Here is an 18738-nt window from a genome sequence, read left to right as displayed (position 1 = left end):
ACCACATATTTTTATTTACTGCACTGGATGGATGGAATACCATTCTCCTTTAAAATGATTTCTTATTTATAATCGTGTTGACCTTTATAAAGTCCCAGCACAGCAAGTGTATAATGGGGAAAGAAGGACAATAAACATCTTTCCAAGAAGTCACTAGGCACTTTCCCCCGTAAGAAGGAGGTATTTTATTGCCGAAAGTTAAGGAACATTCGAAAGCATTAAAGGAACTATTTCTGCCTTTAACCATTCTTTTCAAGGAAGGTTGTATACAGAGAAAAAGGATAAAAAACAAATGACCTGATATTTTTCCTTATTAATGACTTTTTTGGCCACACCTCCTCTATTTCCAATCCTGCAAAGAAAAGTGTGAAAGGAAAAATACCTTGGAAGAGAGCAGGGCTGCTTGTTTGTGTAACCAGTCCTTTATCTTTCTAACTTATTTTTCATTTTAAGTTCTAAGGACATTATATTTCCATGCTGGTGTTCTCTGGACAAGTTACTACAGACACCTGTTTCATTTCATTACAGGCGGAGGTAATTAGGGCAACATTCACGCACTTGGGGCCCAAGTGTCCCTGCCACGTCTAGGACAGCTGCTGGGCCAGAGCTAATGCTACGGCTCTATCCCTACCTCAGATCCCAAGTCAAGGATGCAGCACTCAACATAAAAATCTTCAGAGCTACTGAGAACCTGACTTTAGCTTTTAACTTCGCTTCATATATTTAAACTTGTATGACAATCATTTTCAAACAATCAGAAAAATAAAGAATAGTACAATGAATAACTATACACTTACCAACTTGATTTGATACTTGTTAACACTTCACCATATACGCTTCACATATATATTTTGTGGAACCATTTCAAAGTAAGCTATACACGTGCAGTCACTTTACCCCTCAACCTCCCAGCATACCTTGCCAAAGAATTAGGGCATTTTCTTTCCTAGACACAACATCATTATCACACCTAACACAATTAATTCCCTAATATCTAATTCTCACTCCTTATTCAAATCGTCCCAAATGTCTCCCATAGCTGTTTTTTTCTAACCAGGATTTGATCAAGGATCCCACGTTGCCATTTGTGTTTTATGCCCCTTAAGGGTATCTTTTAATGCAGAAAAGTTCTTCTCCATCCCTTTGTTTATAACATCGACTTTTCGAGGCAAGGAATCTGATTTCTAAAAATAAAATCAGTCAATTTACTAATATGTAAAAAATATGTATGTCAGATCAGAAACTCACATCTCCCTGGCCAACACGTTTGCTCCCTGTAACCAAATTACAGGAATTAAAATCGTCAAGAGGTTGCCTTGGTGACAATAGAATTGGAACAAAGGAAATAAATTCTATAGTTCAGATATTTTTAAAGATAAAAAGCTTTGATATACCGGTGGGACCATCTTCTTTTTTCCACATGTTGTTTAACCAACTCTGTGTGTGTGTCTTTGTGTGTGTGTGTGTGTGTGTATGTGTTTATAGTTTACGTCTTTAAATAGTTCCAATTTAAATGCAAGATAGAAATTGTTTAAAAATCCTCAAGTGTAAGATTTGGAAAGTTGTGGTTTTTTTCCCACTTCCAAAGGACAATGAGTTTGCAGTAATTATGCTTTACGGTCAAAAATTTGCACTTTACCCCCTGGCGGGACACATTAAATTTAAGTTCTCCATGAAAAAAAAAAAAAAAAAAAATTGCACTTTCTCTTCCTTTATTGTCTTCAATGTGTAAAACAATTAAAATGTCACAATACGAGTCACTATAACTGGCTGAAATACTAAAAAGTAAGAAGACCACAGAATCATAGCATTTTAAAATATTAGCCCCATTTTACCTGAGAAGAAAACTGAGGCAGAGAGCTACACGGCTGTGGTAGCATAGCCAGCAAGTGGTAGGACAGGATTAGTGCTGACTGGCCCTGGAGTCTTCACTTCTGCTGCACGACCTCTACGGTGAGCTGCCTTATCCAGAGTCAAAGAGCCAGTTAGTGGGGGAACTGGGCTGATATCCAGATACCCCGTTCCCAGACTGGTCGTTCTCAGTGTACTCTGGGGTATTTAGCCCAGGTATTTGGGACGCAAGAGGTTGTCGTGTCTTCTCCCCTACTATTTTGGAAATGCTAGTGTTTTAATGCCTTTATTTTTCTCTATTATTCATAGCCTCTGTAACTGCCTTTGTACCCACACACCAAAAAAGGCCCAATAAAAAGTTTCTTGGAGATGCCTACACCAGATTCAAGGCTGTCACACTTTCTTTAGAAAAATTACAGAAAGCTCTTTTCCTGATGCTAAAAAGTTATATATGCTCATAATTCCATTCTCCTAAGGTCCCTGAAGACTCATTCCCATTTTACAGATGAAGAAAGTGAAGAAAGGTCATTTGCCTTTTGCCAGACAGTGACTGCACGTCAGGGTCCAACAGCAGCAGGCCCCCAGCCCTGCATGGCATGGCAAGTGCAGTGGAACCCAGCCTAGGCTCTCCAGCCATGACCATGACCCTCCTTCCCCTGCCCAGGGGCAAGATATTCCCTGAGCACTCTTCTCTGGATGGTTTCTTGAAAATGACACACCTTTTTTTTTTTTCTTTTTCCTTTGTTTGTTACAAAGTCCATTTTCACAGCCAGATGTGTTTTGTGCTGTTAGTTAATGACTCTCTTCTCTGGCTACTTGATGTGTTTGCCTGACTTCCCTCACCAACTGTTGCATTCCTGCAACTAATGAAGTGGGCTCAGATGCCTTATCAGCATCTATCTGGAACTTTCCATCGAGAAGCAGTCTTAGAGGTGAGTGATGGCAGTGGTCCACGGAAAGCCCTAGACACAGACAGGTCAGGCTGCTTTCTCCCTACACCAGCAGTCATGACTTTGGCATGTGCTTCTAAAACCAGGGCTCAACACACTTCCACTGACGCTACGGATCCCCCGCCTCAGAGCAAACTTCAGTTGTTAAACTAACAGGAAAATCTAACGGGAATGTTTCTCCAAAGCCATTTCAAAAAAAGGAGACTTACTTCTTTTAATTGAACAAGTGGCACCATCTAACCTTTAGAGTGGAAACATCTTCTGCAAGCATTTGAGCAAAGGGAGGGGGGAACGTTAGAAGTGCCTCAGTTTCTTGGCAACACTGAAGTCCAGGTATTCATCCAGAAAGCTGCTTGCAATCCCCGGGGTGCCTAGAACAGTCAACAAGGCCAAAAGCCCCAGACTCAACCGGAAACCAGTGATCCTGCGGGCGGATGTGAGAGAGAGAGAGAGGTGATAAATAAACTGGGCTACAGGGATGACCCTGGGGAGCCTGGGGCAGAACTCTCATTGTGGACACTGCCCAGAACTTCCATGTTTTCCCCATTTGAAAATTTTGATTCGTCAGATAAATTAAAGAGGACGCCTAGCCACAGAGGTCAAGCGGCTCCTTTCGAACATTCGAAGGATTATCAAGGCCGGGAGGGATTATTTCCTTGGTAAATTTTGGGAGATAGTGCAAAATGTTTGCAAGGATTTAAAGTGTGGCGGTCAAAAGAGTGCACACTTAGTGTACAGTTTTATCCTTGCAATTTCCTGTCTCACACCTAATTGTGTAGGGCCTAGTGAGACTTGGCCTCAGGCAACATAGATCACTTCTGCCGTCATAGCCATAAGTGCTGTATTACTCTCAGGAACAGGAAGCTAATATAGGCTCCATCCTGCTACTTTTTGTCTAAACACACAATTCTTGGGTGTTCCTTACCTTTTTTTTTAGCAGCTTCTGAGTATCCCCAGAAATACTGGGACGGACATATATGTACACCAGACTTGTCTGGTGTACTTGTCTAAGTATCAAAAACTACAGAGAAAAAAAATAGAAAAGACACAGAACATGATGGCAGCCTCTCAAAATGCGGTGTGAAAGTTGACAATACTCACAGAACGTGTATCTGACAAAAGACTTGTGTGCAGAACTCTGGCAATTCAATAATGAAAGAAAAACAACTTAGTGTTTTGAATGGGCAAAATATTTGAATAGAAAATTCACATAGCAAGATAAACAAATGTACCAATATGCACATGAAAATTTTTTCAACATTATTCAACATCATTCAATATCAGCAAAACTGCAATTTAAAACCACAATGAGATGACACCACTTGCACACCCACCAGAATGGCGAAATATTAAAAAGACTGAAGCATAAAATATTGGGGGTGTTGGAATCTCATACATTATTTGTGGGAATGCAAAATGGTACAGCCGCTTTGGGAAAAGTTCTGGTAGTGTCTTATAAAACTAAACATTACTTTTTGACCCAGCAATTCCTTCCTTTCCTGTGTATTTACCCAAGAGAAATGAAAGCACATGTCCATAAAAAAAACTTGTACAGAATGGTCATTGCAGCTTTATTCATAATAGCCAAACACTGAAAACAGCCTGGAAATCTATCCACAGGAGAATGGATAAACAGTGATAACCATACAATGGAACCCCACTGGCCATGAAAAGAAACAGACAACTTGCAACAAACAGCATGGTGAATCTCAGAAATATTCTGCTGAGTGAATGAAGCATTATGCAAGAGTACATACTATGATTCCAATTATAGAAAGTTCTAGAATGGACAAAACTAAACTATGATTTTAAAAAATCAGAGCATTGTCTGCCTCTGAAAGGGACTGGGAAGGACCGGAGGAAACTTTCTGAGTGGTTGTCATGTTCCGTATCTTGATAGGGCTTTGAGTGACACAGGTGTATACACTTGTCAAAACTCATCGGATGGTACACTTAAGATTCGTGCATTTCACTAAATACAAATTTTACCTAAAAGAAATGTAAAGTGTGGGGTTCTGTTCTGCCATCCAGTCCAATGAAAACTCTCAATATCTTCCCTACACTAGAGACCCTCTGTCTTCCTCGACACTTCACAGATGTAAATTGCCAGAGCCCTCTTATAAACACAAGAAGTCTGTCTGTGGGACTCTGATATGCTGGATAAAATGAAATTCATTATTTTATTAGGTCATAAACATTTTTTTTGGCTTCTACTATATACCAGGTATTATTCTAAGGATTGGAGTTAGCTGTGAAAAAGATACAAGCTCCCTGCCCTTATGGAGTTTATCATCAAAGACAGACAACAAAGGGGAAAACAAGAAGAAAAAGAGACTTGAACGTGCTGTGAAGGAAATGAAGGAGGATGGGCCGCCAGCAACTGGAGGAGGCCGCCTTTAGGAAGGGTCAGGGAAGGCCCCTGTGAGGGAATGACGCTTGTGCTGGGCCCTGAACGGTGAGAACGAGGGGGCCCAGCAAACAGCAGGAGGAGAAAGGGTGGAAGGGCCACCTGGCCTCTGAGGAAGGGGAGAGATTCTGAGCACGCTGCGGTTTAGAAACTCTCTATCTAATCCATTACTCCCACAAATCCAACGGGAACTGTTCAAGGCAGTTAATAGGCAACCTACTCTGGATGAGAAAGAGTGCAAATTACAACAAGATACCCAAGAAATCCTTTCCTGATAGGCGGTCGGCCTCATTCAGCCCATCACAGGGAAATCCAAAGGTTCAAGTGGCAGAGGCCGAGTCCCATTAACAAAAGGCACTTTTGTTATTATTTGTGAATGTGGTCTCACCTGACAAGGACCTGCCGCCTTCATTCTTGCCCTTAAGGGATAAAAACGTAAGTTGGAACAAAGTTAAATCATTCTCTAGAGGACATTTTAGCTGAAATTTCTCAGTTGACAGTAAAAATTACAAGAGGGGAGGTGATAGGGTTGCCTTTAAAAACCAGCTAGATTTGGGGTTATTTAAATCGTAGCAATCAAGTGTCAAACCCAAATGAGGCCACGGAGAGTTATCAGAAAGAAAAAGGGATTGAATTTCTCCAAATAAGGTAGCTGATGCTAGTCTGAGCTCCCGTGAAAGGGGCGGGCAGAGTTTGGGTAAAGCCCTCAGCTCACCAAGGATACTCCATTCAAATGGAAAGCAGATGTTTATAGAGTTTCTACATACAGTAGTAGCAGCACTACATCCTTGGAAACTCTTAACAAAAAGTACATGGGTTGTTGGGTCAAATACCTATAAACCCTGCTCTGTACTCAAAAGCTACTTTTCTCCTACATTGGGAAATGTTAAGTTGGACAAACGACTTAACCTCTCTGTACTTCAGTTTCCTCACCTGTAAAGCAGGAATGAATTACAGACCCTGCCACAGAGGAAGATAAATCCTACATATGAGATAATACGTGCATGACACTTAAAAACTGTACCTGGCACAAAGTAAGTATTCAATAAATATTAGCTATAATTATTAGGGTGAACTGTTAATTCTGTGTTCTGTTCCTGCAAATAAATTAGAATTTAGCGTATTAGATTTGAAGACAAAATCGCATGTCATATTCATTCTGGATTCCCCCACGTACAGTTTGTTCCAAGTTTTTAAAAAATCACTGAATTAAATTGGAATGACGCCAAAGTTAGCCTATCTGCAGCACAGTGTTCTTTGATGCAAACAGACAGTGCTTATTTTGTTTAAAACAACTTCCAGGATCAGTAGATGTCTGGTTGTGTATCTGCTGTTTAATAGTTGTAAAGACCATAGTCGTCATTAAACTTACCTTGGTTGAAATACCATCCAGCCATCCACAATGTAATCATAAATATTGGGTAAAACTCCACACAGTTTTGTCTGCAGGAAGAAAACAAAGATGTGGGTTATTTTATGAAAAAAACTATACATCAAAGCAGTGAGTTTTCATCTATAGGTAAATGTCCACCCTCTTCTTACAAAAATAATTATAAGAATTAACCTAAAGAGCATAAATGTCCTTACAGGTAAAATTAGTCTTTCAAGGTGGGACTCAAACATTTTTTTAAACCTCAGAGCAGGGCTAAGAATCACTCTCCTACGTGTAAGTTGCCAGCAATAGAAATGAAGTGTAGCTCTTTTCCAAAAGACAGGCCCGGAGATGGTCCTGATTCCGAGCCTAAAGATCATTCTGTATCTTATCTAAATAACCCAGAAAATAACTCAATTCATATTAAATGGATTTCTTCCCCAGAATTCCCTTGCATCTATTGCCTTCCATTTGAGCTCCTCAGCACATTAAAAACGGTTTTTAAATAATTCCCCTAAAGACTCCTGAAATAAATGAATGAGCGTATTTCATTCCCATTTTATGGAGGAAAAAAAGCTAAAGACTGAGAACCCAAGCTGATGGATGCCTTGCAGAGAAACAGAGGTAGTCTGTGTCATCTCCAGATTCCAAAGCTCTGTCCTAATGTCAAGTCAAATAGCTTCTATTCATAGAAGACTTGGATGGAAAATTTGACACTATTTTAAGCGAAAGGGAATGCTTCTCTGGGAACTATAATTAATTCATCTGCACCTAGCAAAAGGAAAAAAGATGAACTATATTCATCTTCCTTCCTGTGCTACACCCCCAAGTGATCTTGGTTAGGTTGGCTGAGCTCTTTCCTGACAATATCACAACCAGAAAAAAAACTTTAATGTAATTCGCAATGAGGTCTTGAGTTGATCCTGGTGGAAGAGTCATAGTCTACAGGATTAGAAATGATCCTACATCCTTCCTTAAGCTGTAAAGCTTAAGTATGTAAGGTTATGAGGCAATTGACCCAGAAACAGTTGATTCTGGTTCTTGAAGGCTGAGTCTTCTAACCCAGGTCACCATGAATGATTCTTCCTTTTTTTTCTTCTTTTTTTCGCTTTTTTTTCTCTTTTCTTTCTTAATGAAAAAAAAAAGTGTTTTGTTTTCTTTTCTTTTGTGACCAAGATGGTGACATGGGAGGCTCTTAAACTTCCCTCCTCCCACAGATGCACTGAATGTACAGATACACACAGAGCAATTCCCGCTGAAAGAAATCCAGAAACCAGCTGAATGACTCCTACACATCAGGCGAATAAGAAAATAGCCACACTGGCAGTTCCCTGGTGGTCTAGTGGTTAGGATTCCAGACTTTCACTGTCGTGGCCCAGGTTCAATCTCTGATCAGGGAATTGAGATCCTGCAAGCCGTGTGGCATGGCCAAAAAAAAAAAAAAAAAAAAAAAAAGTAGCCACACTGAAATAAGTAGGAGAAGCTGAGACACACTCTAATTATAAACACCACCCCTAGCATAGCACCATACATTCAGGAGAAAATCCTCAACCCCCAGCTTCTCCCTGAGGAGCAAAGGGTTTAGATTGCATATCTAGCACCCTAACTTTTAAGACTTCCACCTGAGGGCTGGGTCCCCAAAACACCTAGTTCTGCAAGCCAATGGGGCTTGCATCCATGAGACTCACAGGACTATAGCAAACATAAAAGCAATTCTTAACAGAGCACACGAACACTCAGTACAGCTAAGCCTCCAGGGCTCAGTGCAGAGGGAGCAGGCAAAAACTCCTGTCTCCAGTCTTTCTCTAGAAAGGGTTTGACTCCATACTTTACAAGCTGATGCCTGGAGACCCAGCTTCTAGTTCAGCACATATCCAAGGGCTAGCTGAGATCCTCTCTGGAGCCCAGGGGAGCTCATGGGCACTTCTCTTGCCTACTTCCTTCAATTTGCTCCATTGATAAAACCAGATTGCCAGCATCTGTCTGGAAGGAGTCTGTACACACATCTGGCACCCCAGCTTTTGCAGCTTCTCTCTGAGGGACCGGCCTCCAAATCACCTAGCTCTAATAGCCAATGAGGCTTGCATTCACAAGTCTCACAGGACCATAGCAAACAAAGAAGCAATTTTGAACTTTGTAAGCCAGAAGGGAGTGGGAAGATATACTCAAAGTGCTGAAAGAAAAAACTGCCAACGAAGAATACTCTACCCTGAAAAGTTGTCCTTCAAAATTGAAGAGATAAAGAATTTTAGAAACAAAATCTGACGGAGTTCATCACCACTAGACTTGATATAAGAAATGTTAAAGCAAGGTCTTCAGAGAAAAACAAATACCGTATGATATCACTTACATGTGGAATCTAAAAATTTACAACAAACTAGTGAGTATAACAAAAAAGAAGCAGTCTCAGAGATATAGAGAACAAATTAGTCATTACCAGTGGGGGAGGGGGCAATAGAGGAGTGGGGGAGTGGGAAGTACAAACTACTGGGTGTAAGATAGGCTCAAGGATGTTTTGTACAACATGGGGCATACAGCCAATATTTTGTAACAACTGTAAATGGAAAGTAACCTTTGAAATTTTTATTTAAAAATTAATAAAAATCCTGACATATGTAAAAACTATAGGTCCTCAAGTTGAAATGAAAGGATGCTAATTACTAATATGAAAATATATGAAAGTATAAAACTCACCAGTAAAGGTAAATATATAATTTAATTCAGAATTCTCTCATATTGCAGTGATGGTGGGTAAATCACTTACAACTCTAGTATAAAGGTTAAAAGACAAGAGTATTAAAAACAAAACAATAATAATTTGTTAATAGCTATACAATATTAAAAAATATAAATTTGTGCATCAAAAACATAAAATGGGGAAGAACTGTAAAAATATAGAGCTTTTGAATGCATTCAAAGTTAAGTTGCTATCTGCTTAAGATGGACTGTTATAAATATAAGATGTTTTATGTAAGCTTCTTGGTAACCACAAAGCAAAAGTCTATAGTAAAATTTTAAAAAAAGTCTATAGTAGATATACAAAAGATAATGAAAAAGGAATCAAAGCATAGCACTATAGAAAATCATCATATCGCAAAGGAAGAGAGCAAGAAAGGAACAAAGGAATTACAAAACAGCCAGAAAACAATTAACAAGATGTCAATAGTAAGTTCACACCTATCAGTAATGACTTTAAATGTAAATGAACTAAAGTCTCCAATCAAAAAACACAGAGTGGCTGAATGGATAAAAAAATATAAGACCCAACTATATGTTGCCTACAAGAGATTCAGATAAAATAGACTTTAAGCCAAACACTTTAACAAGAGATAGAGATGGTCATTACATAATGATAAAGGGATCAATTCATCAAGAAGATGTGACAAGTGTAAATATTTATGCACCCAACATTAGAGCACCTAAATATATAAAGCAAATATTAACAGATCTGAAGGGAGAAACAGACAGCAATACAATAAGAGTAGGAGACTTCAATACCCCACTTTCAACAATGAATAGATCATCCAGATGGAAAATCAATAAGGAAACATTGGGCTTAAACTACACATTAGACCAGTAGACCTAACAGACATATACAGAACATTCCATTTAACAACAGCAAAACAGACATTTCTTCTCAAGTGCATATGGAATAGGATAGATCAAAAAATAAATAAAATTAAGAATATTGAAATCATATCAAGCATCTTTTCTGACCACAATGGTATGAAACTAGAAATTAATTACAAGAAGAAAACTGGAAAATTCATATATATGTGGAGATTTAAAAACATGCTCTTGAACACGAGTCAAAAAAAAATCAAAAGGGAAATCAAAAAATATCTTGAGACAAATGAAAATGGAGACACAATATACAAAAACTTATGGAGTACAGCAAAAGCAGTTCTAGAGGGAAGTTTATAGTGACAAACACCTACATTAAGAAAAAAAGAAAGATCTCAAATAAACAACCTAAATTTACATTTCAAGGAACTAGGAAAAGAAGAACAAACTGAGCCCAAACTTAGTAGAAGAAAGGAAAAAGCAAAGGTTACAGAAAAAATATGAAATAGAGACTAAAAAGACAAAAGATCAATGAAACTAAAAACCGATTTTTTGAAAAGGTAAGCAAAATTTACAAAACTTTAGCTAGACCAAGAAGAAAAAAAAGAAGACTCAAATAAATAAAATCAGAAATGAAAGAGGAGACATTGCAATTGATCACACAGAAATACTAAGGATCATAAGACACTATATGACCAATTATATACCAACAAAGTAGACAACCTAAAAGAAATGGATAAATTCCTAGAAATATACAACCTACAAAGTCTGAAACATGAAGAAATAGAAAATCTGAATTGACCAATTACTAGTAAGGAGATTGAATCAGTAATCAAAAACATCCTGACAAAGAAAAGACCAGGACCACAACTGGTGAGTTCTACCTAATACTGAAACAACAACTAATACCATTCCTTCTCAAATCCTTCCAAAAAATACAAGAGGAGAGAACACTTTCAAATTCATTTTGTGAGGCCAGCATTACTGTGATACCAAAGCCATTACTGTGATATCACAGCATTACTGTGATACCAAAGGACATTACAAGAAAAGAAAATTATAGTTCAATATCCCTGATGAACATAGATGCAAAAATTCTCAACAAAATTTTAGCAAACTGAATTCAACAATATATTAAAAGGATCATACACCACGACTGAGTGGGATTCATCCCAGGGATGCAAGGATGATTCAACATACACAAATCAATCAATGTGATACACCACATTGACAAAATGAAGGATAAAAATCACATGACCATCTCAATAGATGCAGAGAATGCATTTGACAAATTTCAACATCCTTTATGATAAAAACTCTCAATAAACTGCGTATAAAAGGAATACACTTCAACATAATAAAGGCCATATATGACAAGCCCACAGCTAACATCATACTCAACAATAAAAAGCTGAAAACTTTTCCTCTAAAATCAGGAACAAGACAAGAGTGCCTACTCTCATCACTCCTATTCAACATAGTACTGGAAATCTTAGCAATTAAGCAAGAAAAAGAAATAAAAGGCAACCAAATCAGAAAGGAAAAAGTAAATTTGTCTCTGCAGATGACATGATATTATATATAAAAACCCCTAAAGATTCCACCAAAAAACTGTTAGAACTAATAAGTTCAGTAAAGTTGCAGGATACAAAATCAACATACAGAACTTCCCTGGTGGTGCAGTGGTTAAGAATCCTCCTGCTAATGCAGGAAACACAGGTTCGAGCCCTGGTCTGGGAAGATCCCACATGCCACAGAGCAACTAAGCCCGTGTCCCACAACTACTGAACCTGTGCTCTAGAACCCACGAGCCACAACTACTGAGCCCATGTGCTGCAACTACTGAAGCCTGTGCGCCTAGAGCCCGAGCTCCGAAACAAGAGAAGCCACCACAATGAGAAGCCTGTGTAGCACAGTGAAGAGAAGCCCCCGCTCACCACAACTAGCGAAAGCCTGCACGAAGACCCAATGGGGTCTGCAACGAAGACCCAACAACAAAGACCCAACGCAGCCAAAAATAAATAAATAAATAAATTTATTTTTAAAAAAAATCAACGTACAAAATCGTTTGTGTATGTATACACCAACAATGAACGATCAGAAAGATAAATTAAGAAAACAATCCCATTTATAACTGCATCAAAATGAATAAAATATTTGGGAATAAATTTAATCAGGGAGGTAAAGACCTGTAAACTGAAAACTACAAAACATTGATGAAAGAAACTGAAGAAGACACAAATAAATGAAAAGGTATTCCATGCTCATGAATTGGAAGCATTAAGATTGTTAAAATGTCCATAATACTTAAAGCAATCTACAGATTCAATGCAATTCCTATCAAAATTCCAATGGCATTTTTCACAGAAATAGAAACAAATCCTAAATTTCATATGGAACCAAAAAAAGAACATGAATAGCTAAAGGAACCTTGAGAGAGAAGAACAAAGCTGAAGGCATTGCACTTCCCGATTTCAAATTATATTACAAAGCTGTAGTAATTGAAATGGTATAGTATTGGCATAAAAACAGACACATAGATTAATGGAACAGAATAGAGAGCCAGAAATAAACCCATGCATATGTGGTCAATTAGTTTTTACAAAGGAGCCAAGAATATACAATGGGGAAAGGATAGTCTCTTCAGTAAATGGTGTTGAGAACACTGGACAGCCAAATGCAAAAGAATGAAACTGTACCCCTGTCTTACACCATACACAAAAATCAACTCTAAATGGATTAAAGACTTGAACATAAGACCTGAAACCATAAAACTCATAAAAGAAGACAGGGGAAAATATTCTTGACATTGGCCTTGGCAATGTTTTTTTGGATTTGGCACTAAACGCAAAGGCAACAAAAACAAAAATAAACAAGTGGGACTACATCAAACTAAAAAGCTTCTTCACAGCAAAGGAAACTGCCAACAAAATGAAAAGACAGTCTATGGAATGGGAAAAAATATTTGCAAACCACACATTCGATAGGGGGTTACTACCCAAAATACACAAAGAACACATACAACTCAATAGCAGAGAAAACCAAATAACCCAATTAAAAAACGGGCAGAGAACCTGAATAGACATTTTTCCAAAGACATAAATGATCAACAGGTACCTGAAAAGGTGCTCAACATCTCTAATCATCAGCGGAATGCAAATCAAAACCACAGTGAGATATCACCTCACACTTGTTAAAATGGCTATTATCAAAAAGACAAGGAACAAGTGCTGGCAATAACTTGGAGAAAAGGGAACCTTATACACCACTGATGGGAGTGTAAACTGATGCGACCTCTATGGAAAACAGTATGGAGGGTCCTCAAAAAATTAAAACTAGAACTACCATATGATCCAGCAATCCCACTCCTGTGTATATATCCAAAGGAAATGAAATCACTATCTTGAAGAGATATCTGTACTCTCATCTTGATTACACTGTTATTCACGTAGGCAAGATATGGAAACAACCTAAGTATCCAACTGTGGATGAATGGATAAAGAAAATGTGATATACATATATGTAATGAAATATTATTCAACATTTAAAAAGAAGGAAATCCTGCCATTTGCGACAAACTGGATGAACCAGCAGGGCCTTTTGCTAAGTGAAATCAGCCAGGTAAAGAAAGACAAATAGTGCATGGTATCACTTACATGTAGAATCTTTAAAAAAAAAAAAAAAAAAAGGTGAACTCACAGAAACAGAGAGTAGAATGGTAGGTGTCATGGTCTGAGGGTGAGCAAAATAGGGAGAGCCTAATAAAAGGGTACAAACTTTCAGTTATTAAAGGAATGAGGTCTGAGAATCTAATATATAGCATGGTGACTATAGTTGACAACACTTTATCGTATAATTGAAATATGCTAAGAGAGTAGAACTTAAGTGCCCTCACCAAAAAAAAAAAAAAAAGAGTAAATATGTAAAGGGTAAATATGTAAGGTAAGGGATGTATTAATTAACTCAGTGGGGGAAATCCTTTCACAAATCATACGTTTATCAAATCATCATGTTGTACACTTTAAATATCTTACAATTTTATCTGTCAATTATACCTCAATAAATCTGAAAAAAAATCTCTAACTCAAAAAAAAGAAGAAGAAGAAGAAAGCCTAATTACAAAGCATAATTCTTTCCTCATTCTCCATAAATCTACGGGAAATTGTGGATGGGTCAACTCAACCTTATTAGTTTCTGACTCAACTACATTAGAAAAAACTCCCTGCTAATCATTCAGCCATCTCTTAAAGCTGGGTAAAAAAGCTTCCTAACTAACTGCATAACTCAGCGCTCATATAAAGACCACAGCTGGTGCAGAGTCAGAAGCATGAGTGGACCTTTCTAACCCTGAGCCGGCAATGACGACGGTAAAGTCACCCACGCAGCTCTCTAAGAGCCAGAAGAGCAATCATCAGACCCCTGGCACATCAGAAATGCAGAATACGAATGCCAAATGCTTTCCTCTTCATTTTTTTTTACTGTTGCCTTTAAGGCCTGAAAGGCCACTGGAATGACCTAAGGAATATCTTGTCCAGAGCCTGACACTGATACCCTCACAAACCATAGCCACAGCTTTCTCATTCTTAGGGAAATAACTGAGCTTTGTCTTTCTGCCATTTCCTATCCTTGGCATTATTTTGCTTCTGATGGTTGCCTTTTTACTAACGTCTTTTAAAGTTTGTGAGTTCCTATGGTAGGTTAAGTGAAAAGATGCTTTACAAATGTGAATCGTCAGAATAATTACAGCTATGTTAAAAAACATTTCCTTTTCCTCGGCTAAATCCATGGACCTGTTTTCCATGAAGTAAAAGAGCAGAAGTATGCTCTATTTTCCACAGCCAATGTCAAGGGCATGATCCCCTTTGTCTTCTTCTATGAGTTTTATCCTTTTTGGAAACAAAACACAATTGTCCCATCTTCTATCTAGTCTTGTAAAACACCTTAAATTATCCCAAAATTTAAGGGGTAATTTCTTCTACAACACGACACAAAATTAGCCATGATGAGATTTTTTTTAAAAATCACCCTTGGACTTCCCTGGTGGCGCAGTGGTTGGGAATCCGTCTGCCAATGCAGGGGACACGGTCCCTGGTCCAGGAGAATCCCACATGCCAGAGAACAACTAAGCCCATGAGCCACAACTATACTGAGCCTGCGCTCCAGAGCCCGCGAGCCACAACTACTGAGCCCGCATGCCAAAACTACCAAAGCCTGCGTGCCCTAGAGCCCCTGCTGCAACTACTGAGCCCACGTGCTGCAACTACTGAAACCCACGTGCCTAGAGCCTGTGCTCCACAACAAGAGAAGCCACCGCACCTCAACGAAGAGTAGCCCCCTCCCACTGTAACTAGAGAAAGCCCGCGCGCAGCAACGAAGACCCAACGCAGCCAAAAGAATAAATAAAAAATTTTTTAAAAATCACCCTCAAAACCAGTCCATATTATTCTTCATAAAGTCTAACTATTTAGAAGGTTTTTTCTCCCCACTGTACTAGCAGCCTTGGCTAGGCACGTGGGGCAGATGATATTATATAAAGGCATCCCAGCCAAGCCCAAACTGAGCTGCAGAGGCAGAACCTTGGGTCTGTGGCCCCTGTGGGCATCCGTCCATACACACTGAGATGCAGGTGCGCTTTTGTGTCTCTTATTTGCAAGAGGAAGAAGGCCTCTGGGCAAGAAAGAGTGAGGAAAGAGGAAATGAGGAAAACGGAGGGATGTTCTGGGGTCTTTCCCACCCCTGCCCAAGCCAGGGGACCGGTTTCACACCTGAGTGGAGACCAGGCTGAAAGCTGAAGGACGGTCTTCATGAAAAGACTGGTGAAACTCCAGATGCCTGCAGTGCTATGCCTCAGACAGAAGTGCCAAACAGCTGCAGAGAGCCACAGCCCTCACCTCCCTCTGCCACAGACCAAAGAGCAGCCGGAGAGCAGTCATGGAAGACTCCAGAACCTGTGGAGGGACCCAAACTCACAGGACCGGAGGACTGGAGCAGGGCAGTGGCATGGGCCCTCCCTTCAATTGCTAGGCAGCAGAATTGTCCCTGCCCACGTCCCCGGAGGCCCCAGGAAGTAACTGAGAAGATGGGGGAAAGGGGTGCCGAGGTCCCGGGGGAGCAGGGGCGGTTAGAAGTCACGGAGACTCAGGCAGGGATGTGAGTGTAACTGCATTTGTGCTCCCAGAGGGCACAGCCTGGTGTATGTGGGCAGTTTAGCACCGTATCTCTGCACCCTCCTCTCCTAAGAAATGAGACTCTTTGTCCCCAATAAGCCGTTGTTAGTCACTGTTGGTCTCACCCTGACCTCATGTCCCAGCTGCGCTCATTGTACTTTTCTCCTGGTCCCTTGTTTACCGACCCGCCTTAAGCCCTGAAGATGTGTCCCACTATCACCTTTCAGAGATTGAAGATAATTCTCTGACAGCCAGCCTGGGGCCCTGCTATTGCTAACGGTCTTCCCTCTGCTGCCTGCTGAAGACACCGGGTGTTGCTTGGCCTTAAAATAACTGGAATCCCATTCTGGCGGCTCGGTCTGACCCCCTGCACCTCCTCCACCACGTGACCATGTCCTTCCACCACCAGCACTTTCGGGTCCCTGCAGATCCCACAGCACCGTTAGGTGGTCCATGCCCGGATGTGCTCCAGAACAGCTTGTTCACAGTGAGCTGTCCACACACATCGTTTAACTCAAGGGGACCAAACACTGAAAATGTGTCCTTCACAATCCTATCAGTGACTAATTACAGTCACTTTGACAGGAAAACCAAAGTGAAAATAATTGATGATCTCTTTTTGGACATGAAGGCAGATTATATTACAGGAGATCCTCAGGAAAAATCTCCTACGGGACAGAAACCAGCTGGCAGCAGCTGTGTCAGTTCCCCTTTGCGTGGGAACAGGGGGTGACGTTGGTTCTGACCGCTGCTGGACCGCCCCATTTCCTGCGTGTCCACGCTGAGGGAAAATGAGTCTGTCTACTCATTCCCTGGTGAGAGCCCTCTTGCCACTATAATCCTGTGCTCTTTGATATTTAAGCTTCCCATAAAAAGATGAGGGAGAAGCTTCTCTTTTGTTATAGGCAGATGTCACCATGGGCCTCAAGTTCCACCCAGGGGTAATAAAGAGAAAGAGTCTTTACTGGAAGAACAGTGGGGTGACCAACCATCCTGGTTTGCCCTGGACTGAACAGGTTTTCAGAACGTGGGACTTTGATTTTTTAAACCAGGACAATCCGGGGTTTGCCTGGAACGGAGGGATATCCTGGGACACAGAAATCGGAGTGCTAAAACTGGGAAAGTCCCAGGCAAAGTGGAAAGAGTTGGTCACCCTAGAAGATGGACCAATGGAGCCCATGGGGATTGAATACTTAAAGCCACTGAAAGCCCCCATCGTCCGTCCCCAACTCCAAAGGAGCCTGGGCCTGGGGGCTCAGGACATGTGACCACTGCAGAACCCTGTCTGGACCTGAAGGCTGGGAGCAGTGAAGGTACTCCTAAACTAAGTACTGCTTGGGCCCTGTCTCCGTCATTAAGTGTATGTACTATAAAACTCACCCCATACTGGAAAAGAAAGAATCATATTGCATTCTGGCAGTTCCTAAAACCCTAGTCTCTGACTTTTTTTAATTGCATAACCCCGATAAAAAATATCCACATGTCCTACTATAGCAGAGGCGGCTGGCCGACAACAAGGATGGTGTGAAGTTGGCACTGTGCAGTAGCTGCCCAGTCAGGGATACACTTCCCAGCCTCCTGGGATCTTAGTGGGGCTACTTCTTGCCAATGGAAAGTACGTGAAACGAAATACGTCACTTCTGAGCCAGATGACTAAGCAGCTGGTGTGCCAAGCTCCCTTCACCCCACGCACTGGTTGCATGGAGAGAACGCTGAGGACCAGGATGGGGACAGAACCCTTAGGTGGGAGAAGCCTTGGTCCCTAAATGACCACGTGGAAGGCCACCCAACCAGGAGCACCCACGTAGGACTTGACATGAGCAAGAAAAACGGTAAACTTCCATTACATTAAACCACTGGGAATATGGGGTTGATCCACTAGCACAGCTAATACATTCGACTGGAAAAGAGTATCATATACGTTATAAAACAAACACAAAATAGAGATTAAAAGATGATATTTTAAGAGTAAATATAAATAGGAGCTCCAATGTTTTCCTCACTCCCACAGCAGAGTTCTTAGTGTGCCCCCTCAATGTGTACACATCACTTGGGAAATCTTTGGCCTAAAACACTTCTGAATATTTCTGCTATTTGATAGATTTCTCGTAAACACTCAACATGAAACTTTGCTTATGACAATCGTGTTCATAGAAAATCTGAACCATTTCCCACAGAGGAAAACCTGAACAGCCAGAGGACACTTCTAATGCCATGCTTAGAGTATGACATCTTTTAAAAATAAAAAGCAGGGCTTCCCTGGTGGTGCAGTGGTTGAGAATCTGCCTGCCAATGCGGGGGACAAGGGTTCGAGCCCTGGTCTGGGAAGATCCCACATGCCGCGGAGCAACTGGGCCCGTGAGCCACAATTACTGAGCCTGCGTGTCTGGAGCCTGTGCTCCGCAACAAGAGAGGCCGCGATAGTGA

At 40.5% G+C, this 18738-nt stretch overlaps 1 protein-coding gene across 1 annotated transcript in view; it reads right to left on the bottom strand.

Annotated features, from left to right (window-relative positions):
* MGST2 (microsomal glutathione S-transferase 2) overlaps positions 1-18738 on the bottom strand; it is a 35957-nt gene that overhangs the window by 2277 nt on the left and 14942 nt on the right. The window contains exons 3-5 of the mRNA XM_036853305.1: positions 6581-6651; positions 3727-3822; positions 3011-3225 (exon numbers count right to left, since the gene is read on the bottom strand). Of these exons, the coding sequence (XP_036709200.1) occupies positions 3809-3822; positions 6581-6651 (85 nt within the window). The 3' untranslated portion in view covers positions 3011-3225; positions 3727-3808. The remainder of the gene's footprint in view (positions 1-3010; positions 3226-3726; positions 3823-6580; positions 6652-18738) is intronic.

The sequence above is a fragment of the Balaenoptera musculus genome, chromosome 5 (genome assembly GCF_009873245.2).
Source record: "Balaenoptera musculus isolate JJ_BM4_2016_0621 chromosome 5, mBalMus1.pri.v3, whole genome shotgun sequence".
NCBI lineage: Eukaryota > Metazoa > Chordata > Mammalia > Artiodactyla > Balaenopteridae > Balaenoptera > Balaenoptera musculus.
Note: the sequence above shows the minus strand (reverse complement) of the source record. Positions and strands in the feature narration are given on the sequence as shown.